Source organism: Hemiscyllium ocellatum (genome assembly GCF_020745735.1).
Source record: "Hemiscyllium ocellatum isolate sHemOce1 chromosome 27 unlocalized genomic scaffold, sHemOce1.pat.X.cur. SUPER_27_unloc_6, whole genome shotgun sequence".
Lineage (NCBI taxonomy): Eukaryota > Metazoa > Chordata > Chondrichthyes > Orectolobiformes > Hemiscylliidae > Hemiscyllium > Hemiscyllium ocellatum.
The window spans coordinates 146957-162294 of record NW_026867515.1 but is presented as its reverse complement, the minus strand read 5'-3'; the positions used below and the strand labels follow the sequence as shown (position 1 = coordinate 162294).

Below are 15338 nucleotides of genomic sequence, written 5' to 3'. Positions count from 1 at the left end.
CTACGGTCACCTCTCAGCCTCCGACACTCCAGGGAAAACAGAACCAACCTACTCAGCTTCTCCTGATAGCTCAAATCCTCCAACCCTAGCAACGTCCTTCTAAATCTTTTCTGAACCCTTTCAAGTTTCACAACAAACTTCTGACAGAAAGGAGACCAGAACTGCACACAATATTCCAAAAGTGGTCTAACCAATGCCCTGTACAGCTGCAACATCACCTCTCAACTTCAATACTTGATACTCTGACCATTAAAGGAAAGCATTCCAAACGCTGCCTTCACTATCCTATCTACCTGTGACTACGTTCAAGGAGCTATGGACCTGCACTCCAGATCTCTTTGTTCAGCAACACTCCCTTGGATCTTACCATTAAGTGTATAAGTCCTCCTCTGATATGCTTTTCCAAAATGCAGTGCCTCATATGTATCTAAATTAAACTCCATCTGCCATTTCTCAGCCCATTGACCCATCTGATTAAGTTCCTGTTGTCCTCTGAGCTAAGCATCTTCGCTGTCCACTACACCTTTAATTTTGGTGTGTTCTGCAAAATTAGTAACTATACCTCGTATAGTGACATCCACAGCATTTAGAGTCATAGAGATGCACAGCATGGAAACAGGCCCTTCGGTCTAACCCATCCATGCCAACCAGATATCCCAACCCAATCTAGTCCCACCTGCCAGCACCCGGCCCATATCCCTTCAAACCCTTCCTATTCATAAACCCATCCAAATGCCTCTTAAATGTTGCAATTGTTCTCGTCTTCACCACTTCCTCTGGCAGTTCATTCAGTAAACGTACCATCCTTTGAGTGAAAAAGTTGCCCCTTAGATCTCTTTTATATCTTTCCCCTCTCACCCTAAACCTATGCCCTCTCGTTCTGGACTCCCCAACCCCAGGGAAAAGATTTTGTCTATTTATCCTATCCATGCCCCTCATAATTTTGTAAACCTCTATAAGGTCACCCCTCAGCGTCCGACGCTCCAGGGAACACAGCACCAGCCTGTTCAGCCTCTTCCTGTAGCTCAGATCCTCCAACCCTGGCAACATCCTTGTAAATCTTTTCTGAACCCTTTCAAGTTGCACAACATCTTTCCGATAGGAAGGAGACCAGAATTGCATGCGATATTCCAACAGTGGCCTAACCAATGTCCTGTACAGTCGTAACATGACCTTCCAACTCCTGTACTCAATACTCTGACCAATAAAGGAAAGCATACCAAAAGCCGCCTTCACTATCCTATCTACCTGCGACTCCACTTTCAAGGAGCTATGAACTGCACTCCAAGGTCTCTTTGTTCAGCAACACTCTCTAGGACCTTACCATGAAGTGTATAAGTCCTGCTAAGATTTGCTTTCCCAAAATGCAGCACCTCACATTTATCTGAATTAAACTCCATCTGCCACTTCTCAGCCCATTGGTCCATCTGGTCCAGATCCTGTTGTAATCTGAGGTAACCCTCTTCGCTGTCCAGTAGACCTCCAATTTTGGTGTCATCTGCAAACTTACTAACTGTACCTCTTATGCTTGTATCCAAATCATTTATGTAAATGACAAAAAGTAGGGGACCCAGCACCGATCCTTGTGGCACTCCACTGGTCACAGACCTCCAGTCTGAAAAACAACCCTCCACCACCACCTTCAACCTTTGAGCTAGTTCTGTATTCAAATGGCTAGTTCTCCCTGTATTCCATGAAATCTAAGCTTGCTAATCAGTCTTCCATGGGAACCTTGTTGAACACCTTATTGAAGTCCATATACATCAGATCTTCTGTGCTGCCCTCATCAATTTTCTTTGTTACTTCTTCAAAAAACTCAATCAAGCTTGTGAGACATGATTTCCCAAGTACAAAGCCATGTTGACTATCCCGAATCAGTCCTTGCTTTTCCAAATACATGCACATCCTGTCCCTCAGGATTCCCTCCAACAACTTGCCCACCAACGAGGTCAGGCTCACCGGTCTATAGTTCCCTGGCTTGTCTTTACCACCCTTCTTAAACAGTGGCACCAACCTCCAGTCTTCCGGCACCTCACCTGTGACTATCGATGATACAAATATCTCAGCAAAAGGCCCAGCAATCACTTCTCAGCTTCCCACAGAGTTCTTGGGTACACCTGATCAGGTCCTGGGGATTTATCCAATTTTAAACGTTTCAAAACATCCAGCACTTCCTCCTCTGTAATCTGGACATTTTGCAAGATGGCACCATCTATTTCCCTACAGTCTATATCTTCCATGTCCTTTTCAACAGTAAATACTTCCACAAAATATTCATTTAGTATCTCCCCCACTTTCTGTGGCTCCACACAAAGGCCACCTTGCTGATCTTTGAGGGGAAAGTGAGGACTGTAGATGCTAGAGATCAAAATGTGTTGCTGGAAAAGCACAGCAGGTCAAGCAGCATCCAAGGAGCAGGAGAATCGACGTTTCAGGCATGAGCCCTTCTTCAGTAATCGGGCTTAGGCCCGAAACGTCGATTCTTCTGCTCCTTGGATGCTGCCTGACCTGCTGATCTTTGAGGGGCCCGATTCTCTCCCTAGTTACCCTTTTGTCTTTAACATATTTGTAAAAACCATTTGGATTCTTCTTAATTCTATTTGCCAAAGCTATTTCATGTCCCCTTTTTGCCCTCCTGATTTCCCTCTTAAGTATACTCCTATTTTCTTTGTACTCTTCTAACGATTCACTCAATCTATCCTGTCTATACCTGACATATGCTTCCTTCTTTTTCTTAACCAGACCCTCAATTTCTTTACTCATCCAGCATTCCCTATACCTACCAGCCTTCCCTTTCACCCTGACAGGAATATTTATGTAAATGATGAAAAGTAGTGGACCCAGCACCTATCCTTGTGGTATGCTGCTGGTTACAGGCCTCCAGTCTGAAAAGCAACTCTCCACCATCACCCTCTGTCTTCCTACCTGTGAGCTGATACTGTATCCAAATGGCTAGTTCTCGCTGTATTCCATGATACCTAACCTTGCGAACTTGTCCCCCTTGGGGAATCTTGTCAAACGCCTTACTGAAGTCTATATTGTACCCTGGCATGTAGGCCGTCAGGCCCAGGGGACTTGTCTGTCCTCAATCCTAATAGTTTGCTGTGTACCTTTTCCCCCTCAATGTTATTGTTTAAGTTCGATCCTTTCTTTCATCTCTGACTTGTCCATTCCAATAGGAATGGTACTATTGTCCTCCAGCTTGAGGAAAAGGATTGACTTAGCATCTCTGCCATTTCAGTGTTCCTCCTATAACTCACCGGTTTCATCTTCCAAGGGGCTTGAGTAACTCTGTTCCCTTCAGCATGCCAACACAAGCTTTTGCTATTCTTTTAGATATTTTGCGCTAGGTTTCTTTCGTAATTTACCTTTATTCGTTTTTTTTAGTATCCCTTCGTTTATGTTTGCAAGTTTTCCAATGTTTCATCTTTCGAGGTCTGGAATAACATTTCGGAAAAGACTGAAATTTTTTTTAACTACGTTAAAACTTAAAGAAAACCCACCTTTCAGGTGGCTGCCGAGGGGAGAAGGGAACACATTCGCCCCGCCCCCATTGTCTCCGATTGGTTGGATGCCTCGTCGAACCGCGCCCACGACACGCGGGGTGACATCACGGTCTGGTGACCCAGCCCCTTGTGAGTTGGCGCATGTGCAGTGTGGGTCATGTAGTGGGACAAAGACAGTGTTATTGAGTGTGGGAGAGGAACGGCGCCGGCGGCTTAAGGAACAAGAACAGAAACCGCTGGAAAAGCTGAGCAGCCCTGGCTGCATGTGTCAAGAGAATCCGAGGAAACGTTGCGTGTCCAGTGATTCTCTTTCAGAACAGAAACAGGTTTCGGAAACATCCCGGAGAGGTCGCCAGGCCTGAGCGCCCGGGGAGAGGGGACAGTGAGTACCTACTTCGACACTGTCCTATCCCCCCAGTCCAGGAACTCCCCACATACGTTCGAGACACCACCCACGCCCTCCACCTCCTCCAAGACTTCCGTTTCCCCAGCCCCCAACGCCTCACCTTCACCTTGGATATCCAATCCCTCTACACCTCCATCCGCCATGGCTTCCATGCCCTCCGTTTCTTCCTCTCCCGATGTCCCCAACAGTACCCTTGCAACGACACTCTCATTCATCTGGCCAAACTGGTCCTCACCTTTAACAATTTCTCCTTCGAATCCTCCCGCTTCCTCCAGACCAAAGGGACAGCCATGGGTACCCGTATGGGCCCCAGCTATTCCTGTTTCTTTGTTGGCTACATAGAACAGTCCATCTTCCGTCATTAAACCGGCACCACTCCCCACCTCTTCCTCCGCTACATTCATGACTGCATTGGCGCCATCTCGTGCTTCCGCGAGGAGGTTGAGCAAACTTCACCGACACATTCCACCCTGACCTTAAATTTACCTGGACCATCTGACACCTCCCTCCTCTTCCTGGACCCCTCCATCTCCATTAATAACGACCGACTTGACACTGGCATTTTATAAACCCACCGACTCCCACAGATACCTGGACTATACCTCTTACCACCCTACCTCCTGCAAAAATGCCATCCCGTATTCCCAATTCTTTTGCCTCCGCCGTATCTGCTCCCAGCAGGACCAGTTCCACCACAGAACACACCAGATGGCGGCCTCCTTCAGATACCGCAATTTCCCTTCCCACGTGGTTGAAGATGCCCTCAAGCGCATCTTGTCCACATCCCGCGCCTCTGCCCTCAGACCCCACCCCTCAACCGTAACAAAGACAGAACGCCCCTGGTGCTCACCTTCCACCCTACCAACCTTCGCATAAGCCAAATCATCCGCCGACATTTCCGCCACCTCCAAACAGACCCCACCACCAGGGATATATTTCCCTCCCCATCCCTTTCCACCTTCCGCAAAGACCGTTCCCTCTGTGACTACCTGGTCAGGTCCATGCCCCCCTACAACCGACCCTCCCATCCTGACACCTTCCCCAGCCACCGCGGGAATTGCAAAACCTGCGCCCTCACCTCCATCCAAGGCCCTAAAGGAGCCTTCCACACCCATCAAAGTTTTACCTGCACATCCACCAATATCCTTTATTGTATCCATTGCTCCAGATGCTGTCTCCTATACATTGGGGAGACTGGACACCTAGCAGAGCGCTTTAGGGAACATCTCTGAGACACCCGCACCAATCAACCACACCGCCCTGTGGCCCAACATTTCAATTCCCCCTTGCATTCTGCGAGGACATGGAGATCCTGGGCCTCCTTCACCGCTGCTCCCTCACCACCAGACGCCTGGAGGAAGAATGCCTCATCTTCCGCCTCGGAACACTTCAACCACAGGGCATCAATGTAGACTTCCAACAATTTCCTCATTTCCCCTTCCCCCACCTCACCCCAGTTCCAAACTTCCAGCTCAGCACTGTCCCCATGACTTGTCCTACCTAACTATCTTCTTTTCCACTTATCCACTCCACCACCCCTCCCCCCATACCTATCACTTTCTTCCCACCCCCACTCACCTATTGTACTCTATGCTACTTTCTCCACACCCCCACCCTACTCTCATTTATCTCTCCACCCTTCAAGATCTCTGCCTGTATTCCTGATGATGGGCTTTTGCCCAGAATGTCAATTTTCCTGCTCCTCAGATGCTGCCTGAACTGCTGTGCTTTTCCAGCACCATTCTAACCTACACTCTGTTTTCCAGCGTCTGCAGTCATTGTTTTTACCGAGAGGAGACAGTGAGACAGGGGAGGATTGGAAACCGTGGGAGGAGGGAGACTGGAGAGTTTATCAACTCCTAGGGGAGGCCTGTGGCCGTGAATAAAAGCTCCACAGGCCCAGTGTTTACTTTGTTTGGGGAAGGACCTCTGGGGGCAACCGGTCACCATATTCGTAAGGGTAAGACGCACGTTGTCTTGGGGCGGGGAGCGCGAGCATCCCTCTTGGTGAGGGCACCATCAGCTGATATTTCTGGGAGAGAATTCCAACTTTGTGGCAGCCTTTGTGTCAATGGGAATTTTCTCATTCTGGATGTAAGTTTGCTCGCTGAGCTGGAAGGTCATTTTCAAATGTTTCATCACCATACAAGATAACATTATCAGTAAGTCTAGTGGAGCGCTGGTGCTATGTCCTGCTTTCTATTTATGTCTTTTGGTTTCTTAGGGTGGGTGATATCATTTCCGTTCTTTTTCTCAGAGCATAATAGATGGGGTCCAAATCAATAGATTTCCAGTTGGAATGACGTGCTCCGAGGAATTCTTGTGTGTTTCTGGTTGGCTTATAGGATGGTGGCTTGTCATAGGATGGTCCCAGTCGGCATGGTATCCTCCGTTGTAAAGATCATGTGTTTTTGTGGCTAGTTGATATTTATATATCCAGGTGGCTAGTTTTATACCAGTTTGTCAGATGTAGTGTTTGTTACAGTCATAGAATCCCTATGTGTGGAAATATGCCCTTCGGCCCAACAACTCCATACTGACCCTGTAGAGAGTATGCCAGCCAAGCCCATTCCTCTACAATTACCCCTGACTTATGTACCACTATGGGCAATTTTAGCATGGTCAATTCACTTAGCCTGCATATCTTTGGATTGTGGGAGGAAACCGGATCACCCGGAGGAAACCAACACAGACACGGGGAGAATGTGCACACTCCACACAGACAGTCGCCCCAGGATGGGATTGAACCCGGGTCCCTGGTGCTGTGAGGCAGCAGTGCTAACCACTGAGCCACCGTGCCGCTCCCTTCTATTTCAACAGTCTTTCAACTTTAAACACATTCATCACATTCTTCCCAGAGGATTAGACTGTTCTCTCTCATTAGAGATGGCTGGTGGTGGTTTATCTTGAGGGTCACCACACCTCAGCTGAGGGGAAAGGCCAAGAAGGAGATCCTCACATTTCTCCAACTTGGGTGATACATAATGTGAAGCACTTTGGTATACTTTTGTTGAAATGTTATCATCCATATTAGCTGTTGCTGTTGCTGTCATTTATTGACAAGACTCATGTCAAGTGAAACAATTTTAGCAAGAAATTGTCAACTGGCAGAGCTCCCCCACCCAATGCCAAAAAAGTGAATGGTTTTGTTGGTGAAAGAAAATTGGCAAAGAAAAAGAAATTAAAGTGTCAAGTACCTTTAGAAAGAGTGGAAGGGTTGATGTTTCAAAATAAATGAAAACAACATTTATGAAGTGGAGCAACAAACTAAATTAACAACGCAGATTTCTTTTCACATAACTGCACTACTGCAAATGTCTGTATTATGGGAAAATGTTATGCACTAAAATATGTTCTTATTTTGTAAAGAGTCAGATCAATAGGTTTAATTGTGTCAATAGTGATCAATAAGATCTTGATTTATACAACATCTATGTGAAATGCACTGGTAGTTAATACTTGATTAAGTCTCCACTGACCACCACAAGAACAAAGTTTTTCCCTGTCTGAACTGCTGAAGCCATCCACCAAGGGGAAAAGTTTCTTCCTATCTAGACCCTAAGTGTCTTATCTGTACACTCCAAACAGGTCCTCACCCAGTCCTCTCTGCTCTAAGGAAAATATCCTCAGCCGATCTAATCACTCACATAGCTGAAACCCACCAACATGCACCACCCTGGGTTAGTATTCCCTTCTGCACCCTTTCTAGTGCCATCACATCCTTCTAATAATGTGACAACCAGATCCACTACTCCAGCTATGGCCCAACTAATGTCTTGTACAGTTCCATCATGATCTCCTGGTTCTCATGTTCAGTGCTTTTACTACTCAGGGCAAGTATTTCATATGCCTTCTTAACCATTTAATCCACATGTCCTGTTGCCTTCAAGAATCTATGAACACATATACCTTTCTCTGATCTTCAGTACATTCTAAGTTCTTGCGATTCATCATGTACTCCCTTGCCTGTTGATCCTCCTGAAATGTATCATCTCAATCTTTTCAGGATTGAACTCCATCTGCCATTGTTCTGCTCATCTGACCAAGCCATCTTTATTGCCCTGTAGTCTAAAACTTTCCTCCTTGCCATATATTAGTGTGGGTTCTGAATTTCTTTTGGGCCTGATTTATTGAGGTTGCATTGTGTTCATTTTGTGGGCATAGTTTTAGAAGATTAGGAGGATACTTGGATCCAGTATCTGTTTATACCCAAAGAAGAAACTCAAACCAGATTTTTTTTTTGATCCAATGTTTTCCCTGGTAACATTTTCACAATGACTTCAATTTCCACAACACCCTTTGCTTAAACTATGTTCAAATCAAGACATTACTGGATCGAGAATCATAACTTCTTGTACTATTAAATCTGTCTCGAGCAATGCTGCAAATTAGGTAATCTTGCATTATTATTTTATAACTGCTCAAAACCTTTTCTAAAAAGTGACCGGATGAAGATTGAAGTTGACTGACTGAACTGCTTTCTTCATTTTATAATCTTGCCAAAAAAAAGTAAATGTTCAAACATGTGCAATCTTTTTCTTTCTCTAAAATAGGTAATAAGGTGAAAGGGAATAATGGACAAAGCGATGAAAACAATGCTGACTCTAATTCAGCAAGTATGTTCTTTTCAATAAGTTTAATTCAATTTTTACATTAATTACAATTATGTGAGTGACACAAATAACAATAAGGCTGTTACTTAAGTTTAGAAATTCAATCACACTCTGTGTAGATGGCTTAAAATCATTATATCAAAAGCTTAAAGCGCTTGCATAAAACACAAAACCTCAGTTATGTTTATTATTTCCCAAAATGGGTTATCAAGTGAAAGGGAAGTATAATTGGAGATTTGATGACAGTGGGCAAAATGGCAACTCTAATTTCGCAAGTATGCAAGGTTTAAGCTTGAAATGCATGACAGGTTTATTTATCCAAGAAATACGCACCTTTACTCTCTCTAATATTAGCTCCAATTATCAATATTTGATATCAAATTAGAAGATCTAGCTTGAGAAATCTTCAACGTATTGCCACACGCTTGCTATAAATACGACAGGGACACAGTAAAAGTCGTGAAAACTAAGTCAGATCTTTGTGGTTACAGATCCATAAGATACAGAAGCAGAATCAGTCCATTCGACTTGTTGAATCTGCTGTACCATTCGATCATGGCCAATGTTTCTCAACCCCATTCTCCTGCCTCCTCCCTGTAACCCTTGATTTCCTTACTAATCAAGAGCCTATCTTTATCTGCTTTAAAAGCACTCAGTTACTTGCCTCGTTTCAGTGGCAATGAGTTCCGCAGAGTCACCACTTTCTGACTGAAACAAACCTTCCTTGTCTCATCCCAGCATTTCTTGCCACCGAGAACTATGGGGACAGAGTCTATGTCTATATTTCCTTGTATGGTAATTTGTAAATAACATTTGTTTTTTTCAGGTTCATTAGCTGCTGCTTAAGTGTGTTGGTAGGTTTGTGGGCTACCATGATGCGTAGAGGTTTGAGTTGTCTGGACATTATTTAGAACATAGAACAATACAGCACAGAACAGGCCCTTCGGCCCACGATGTTGTACCGAACATTTGTCCTATCCATGTACCTATCCAATTGCCGCTTAAAGGTCATCAATGATTCTGACTCTGCCACTCCCACAGGCAGTGCATTCCATGCCCCCACCACTCTCTGGATAAAGAACGTACCCCTGACATCCACCCTTCACCTTAAATTTATGTCCTCTTGTAACACTCTGTACCCGGGGGAAAAGTCTAAACACTGTCTACTCTATCTATTCCCCTGATCATCTTATAAACATCTATCAAGTCACCCCTCATCCTTCGCCGTTCCAGTGAGGAAAGGCCTAGCACTCTCAACCTATCCTCGTACGACCTATTCTCCATTCCAGGCAACAGCCTGGTAAATCTCCTCTGCACCCTCTCCAAAGCTTCCACATCTTTCCTGAAGTGAGGCGACCAGAACTGCACACAGTACTCCAAATGTGGCCTCACCAAGGTCCTGTAAAGCTGCAACATCACCTCACGACTCTTGAATTCAATTCCTCTGCTAATGAACGCTAATACACCATAGGCCTTCTTACAAGCTCTCTCCACCTGAGTGGCAACTTTCAAAGAGCTATGAACATAGACCCCAAGATCCCTCTGTTCCTCCACCTTACTAAGAACCCTACCGTTAACCCGGTATTCCGCATTCTTATTTGTCGTTCCAAACTGGACAACCTCACACTTGACAGATGTCTTTGATGTAAGGTAATGTGGCTGGGGTTTCTGTGCATGTGTCTGCTTGTTTGAGTTCGTTGTTGAGAAATCAGCGGACAGGGTTTATTGGGTACCTGTTCTTCTTGAATATGCTGTATAACTATGCTCTTCATAATTCCTGGGTGGTGCAGTATGTAGTGGCTCGTTGAAATAGTGTCCTGATGCAGATTTGTTTAGGATGATTTGCTTCTGCATTAGGTACTTGGGTCTGTGTATGTTGTTTTCCTGTTCACTCTACTGACATCCAGGAATGGCACTTTGTTGTTGTTCTCTTTTGTGAATTTTATGCCAGTAAGGATATTGTTGATGGTGTTGTAGGTTTCCTCTAATCTGTTTCATTTTGTGATGATAAAGGTGTCATCACTGTGGTGGACCCAAATTTTGGGTTGGAGCGTTGGGAGGACTGTTTGTTCAAGTCTCTGCATTATTGCTTCTGCTAGGAACCTTGATATTGGTGGTCTCATGGGTGTTCTGTTGATTTATTTGTAAGGCTTATTATTGAATGTGAAGTAGGTGATAAGATACGGGTCCACAAGCTTGACAATGTTATCTTTGCTGATGAAGTTGGTGCTGTTTGGTGTTTGTGTCTTCGGTGGTTTTTGTAGTGTAGTCAGTGTTTCTTTGGCCATGTTGATGTTCATGGATGTGAGCGGGGCTGTTAAGTCAAAGGACAGCATTATTTCATCCTCTTCTATCTTGGTGTCTTTGGTGTTCAGGAATTCTTGGGTGGAGTGAATGGAGTGGCATGAATCTTCTACTCAGTGTTTTCGTCTTCACTGGAGGCCTTTGACTAGTCTGTGTACTGGTGTTCCAGGTAGTGAGACTGTGGGCCTGAGGGGGGCTCCTGGTTTGAACAGGAGGAGAACAACAACAAAGTGCCATTCCTAGATGTCACAGTAGAGCAAACAGTTCAGGGGAACTTCAAACTAGCGTCGACAGGAAACAATACACACGGACCAAATACGTAATTACAGAAACAATCATCCCAACACCCACAAACGAAGCTGCATCAGATTATTTCAACGAGCCACCACACATTGCAGCACAGAGGAACTGCGAAGAGCAGAAGAGAAATACGTATATGTACTCAAGAAGAACAGGTAGCAATAAACCCAGTGCGCCATTTTCTCATTGATGCTTCCAAGCTGACCCTCAAATTTGGTTTGTCCCTGCATTCTTTCCTGGTTGTCTTTTTGTGGGTTTTGAAAACTTTCCCAATCCCCTGACTGAGGATATGAGTTGGGAAGTTGTGTTGTGGCTGATAGGACATTGGGTAGACCACTTTTGGAATGTTGTGTGCAATTCTGGTCTCGCTCCTATCAGAATGATGTTGTGAAACTTGAACGGGTTCAGAACACATTTAAAAGGATGTTGCCAGGGTTTGAACTGAATGGGCTGGGCTGTTTTTCCTCGTGCACCAGAGGCTGAGGGGTGACTGAGAGTCATTAATAAAATCATGAGAGGCATGGATAGGGTAAATAGACAAGGACATTTCCCTGGGTGAGAGTGTCCAGAACTAGAGGGTAAAAGGTTTAGAGTGGAGGAGGGCAAGATTTAAAAGGGTCCTAAGGAGTAACCTTTTCATGCAGAGAGTGGTGTGTATAAGGAATGAGCTGCCAGAGGAAGTGGTGGATGTTGATACAGCTATGACATTTAAAAGGTACCTAGATAGGTATTTGAATAGGAAAGGTTTAGAGGGATATGGGCCAAGTGCTGGCAAATGGGACTAGATTAGGCTAGGATATCTGGTTGGCCCAAAGGGGCTGTTTCTGTGCTGTAGATCTGACTCTGGCTTGCCACGAACATTTGCCATGTCCATATGTTTAGTTTCTCTCTGGTTGTCTGCGTCAATGCCTTCATGTCTCATTCCACCCTCCACATACCACCACCACCACCACCACCCCCACCACCCACCACAGGGACGATAACCAATTCAGGTCTGTTTTTTTATCAAGAAGCTGTATTGCAGGTTCAACCTGAATTTACACTTCTTTTGCTTCCCAAAATCAGACTTGCTCACTCTCAGCAATATCCTGAAAGATATTAACTTTCACGTGGTGTTATCCAAAATTCGCAGATGTCAGTCCTGACGTTTTTGCTTTTTCTGTCCCTGTAAGATCCTGAATCAGCACCTTCAGGAGAATTAATTTGAGCGGAGTGAGAATAGAGGAGGAGGAGAGAGAGTGGGATGCTTTCAATTTTGTGGAACAGCAAAAGAAAAAAATGTTCTGCAGAAAGTGGAGTAGCTTGTTCTGAATTTCTACCCTGGACTGACCGTGATGACTTTTGTAATCTCTTTTTCCAGAGTATTTGAAGATCTGAAGACTGAAGTTTAAAAATCAACAGATGAAGGGCCTATGCCTGAATCGTCGATTCTCCTGCTGTTTGGATGCTGCCTGACCTGCTGTGCTGTTCCAGCACCGCACTTTTCAACTCCTCTCCAGCCTCTGCAGTCCCCACTTTCACATCAATGTCTGACAGTCACGCAATCCATCGGGATTTTCAACTATGATTCTGTGAGAAGGAGCAAAACATTTTGGTTCCTGTTTCAGACCATTTTCAGCATCAGCGGGACTGGATGAGAGTCTCTACTTTACAGTGCACTTTGTGTGAAGCCTGAAACAATTATACGGCCAGGAAAGAGGAATTTACTGTGGGCAGGGGCCATACATGGGGCTGTAGCTGCGGCCATGGTGAAACCAGAGGAATCCCACACTGTGGAGAAACCGTGGAAGTGTTGCGACTGCGGGAGAGGCTTCCATGCCCCATCTGTCCTGGAGATTCATCGGCGAAGTCACACCGGGGAGAGGCCATTCTCCTGCCCCGAGTGCGGGAAAGGCTTTACCTGCTCCTCCCACCTGCTGGACCACCGCCGAGTCCACACTGGGGAGAAGCCATTCTCCTGCCCTGAGTGTGGGAAGGGCTTCACCTACTCCTCCCACCTGCTGGCCCACCAGCGCGTCCACGCTGGGGAAAGGCCCTTCCCCTGCTCTGAGTGTGGGAAGGCCTTCAGCAAATCCTCGGACCTGCTGAAGCACCAACGGGTCCACAGAGGGGAGAGGCCATTCAGCTGCCCTGAGTGCGGGAAGGCCTTCAGTGATTCCTCTACCCTGCTGAGGCACCAGTGGGTCCACATCGGGAAAAGGCCGTTCTCGTGCCCTGAGTGCAGGAAGGGCTTCACCCGCTCTTCCGCTCTGCTGACCCATCTGCGGGTCCACACGGGTGAGAAGCCCTTTAGCTGCCCTGAGTGCAGGATGGCCTTCAGCAGGTCTTCCCACCTGCTGAGGCACCAGCGAGTCCACACTGGGGAGAGGCCGTACTCCTGCCTCCAGTGTGGAAAGTGCTTTACCCAGCCCTCCAACCTGCTGACCCACCAGCGGATCCACACCTGCGAGAGACCGTTCTCCTGCCCCGAGTGCGGGAAGGGTTTTGCTGTTTCCTCTAACCTCGTGGCCCACCGGCGGGTCCACACGGGGGAGAGGCCATTCAGCTGCCCCGAGTGCGGGAAGGCCTTCAGCAATTCCTCTGCCCTGCTTAGGCACCAGCGCGTTCACACCGGAGAGAAGCCGTTCTCCTGCCCAGAGTGCGGGAAGGGGTTTACCCGCTCCTCCACACTGCTGACCCACCAGCGGGTCCACACCGGGGAGAGGCCCTTCAGCTGCCCTGAGTGCGGGAAGAGGTTTACATTTTCCCGCAACTTGCGGAAGCACCAGCGGGGGCACCAGCGCTCACAACAATCAGATTCCACCACTGACACTGCTGTGAGTCCCCCCCAGGACTGATTCTCCTGACAGTGGGTGCAGTGGGAGAGTTGGTGCAATGTATTTGTTTTCCGTTGGACTGCAACCCCACGGTGGCTCAGGGGTGGCATGGTCTCAGTGATTAGCACTGCTGCCTCATGGCACCAGGAACCAAGGATCAATTCCACCCTTGGGGCAACTGTCTGTGTGGAGTTTGTGGAGGGTAGGAGAATGGATGAGATAAGAAACCGCTGCCTGCCTTGAGACAAGTCTCCCGGAGAGAACTTGCTGACTGATTGTCTGATCTACTGATCCTCACAGTGCCCCATTGCCCTCAGTTAACTGGAGGAGTTCCACACAGATGTACCGAAGCCCCTCTTTGGACTGTGGAAGGAAACCTGTGCAGACAGGGAAAACATGCAAACTCCACACAGACAGTTACCTGAGGCTGGAATTGAACTTGGGTCCCTTATGCTGTGAGGTAGCAATGCTAAGCAGTGTGCTACCCCCCAATATGTTATAAAATTTGAATAAACCTACTAAGTTGGAAATGTGTCCATGCCAAGAACTTACTGTAAATGTTTGGAAGCAAAAGTCCATCGGAATTGTCTTTGGGACGGATCCAAAACTTACTTTGTTAATGATTGAAAATACTTTGACCTCTGGAACTGTCTGCCAGAGAGTGTGTTGGAGTCAGATTCAATTACGGTATTCAAAATAGAGGTGGATCATTAAACTGAAAAGGAAAGCAGTTGCAGTGTTCAGTGAAGAATAGTACAAGGTACTGTAGTGGACGTCAGAATATGAGTTTCCTGACTGGGGCTGTTCACTTGCTCCTGTTACCATTTCAGGTTGCTGACTTTTCGTTAGCATCCTGCACATGTTGGGATTTTTTCTCCTTTCTAGCATCTATTTAAGTGAGTCAGTGACAAATCTAGTTTTGAATTGTTCCTATGATGTCTCATGAGAGGGTTTATGATATTCACAGTGCTATATAAATTGTTATGGGTCACAATGTGTCCAAGTGAGGAAAAACAAACTGTTCATCTTAAATATTTGTTTTTAAACAATGGAAAACACACCACTTGCTGTATAGTGAGATCATCCTAAATAGGAATGGGAGTAAGTAATTGACCGTCGAGATGCTCTGTCTTTCATTTATCTAAATTCTCTTTCTTGCACTTGTTTTTTCATGACTTCATCTGCTGAAGTGACTACACTCCAAAAGCTTGTGATTTCAACATAAGAACTAGGAGCAAGAGTCGGCCTTCCGGCCCTTCGAATCTGCTTCACCACTCAATAAAATCATGACTCATCTCTTCGTGGACTATGCTCCACTTACCTGCGTTTTCACCATATCCCTTATGTTCCTGAAAAAAAATAAAAGAATTATCTACTGCTTCTATTGATTGTT

At 46.0% G+C, this 15338-nt stretch overlaps 2 protein-coding genes across 2 annotated transcripts in view; one reads left to right on the top strand and one right to left on the bottom strand.

Moving 5' to 3' along the window:
* Window positions 1-15323, top strand: part of LOC132808469 (zinc finger protein 420-like) — a 34749-nt gene extending 19426 nt beyond the window's left edge. Inside the window, exons 4-5 of the mRNA XM_060822130.1 lie at window positions 12994-13273; window positions 13358-15323. Of these exons, the coding sequence (XP_060678113.1) occupies window positions 12994-13273; window positions 13358-13966 (889 nt within the window). The 3' untranslated portion in view covers window positions 13967-15323. The remainder of the gene's footprint in view (window positions 1-12993; window positions 13274-13357) is intronic.
* LOC132808492 (oocyte zinc finger protein XlCOF7.1-like) overlaps window positions 1-15338 on the bottom strand; it is a 73769-nt gene that overhangs the window by 40437 nt on the left and 17994 nt on the right. The gene's annotated exons all lie outside the window — the stretch shown is intronic.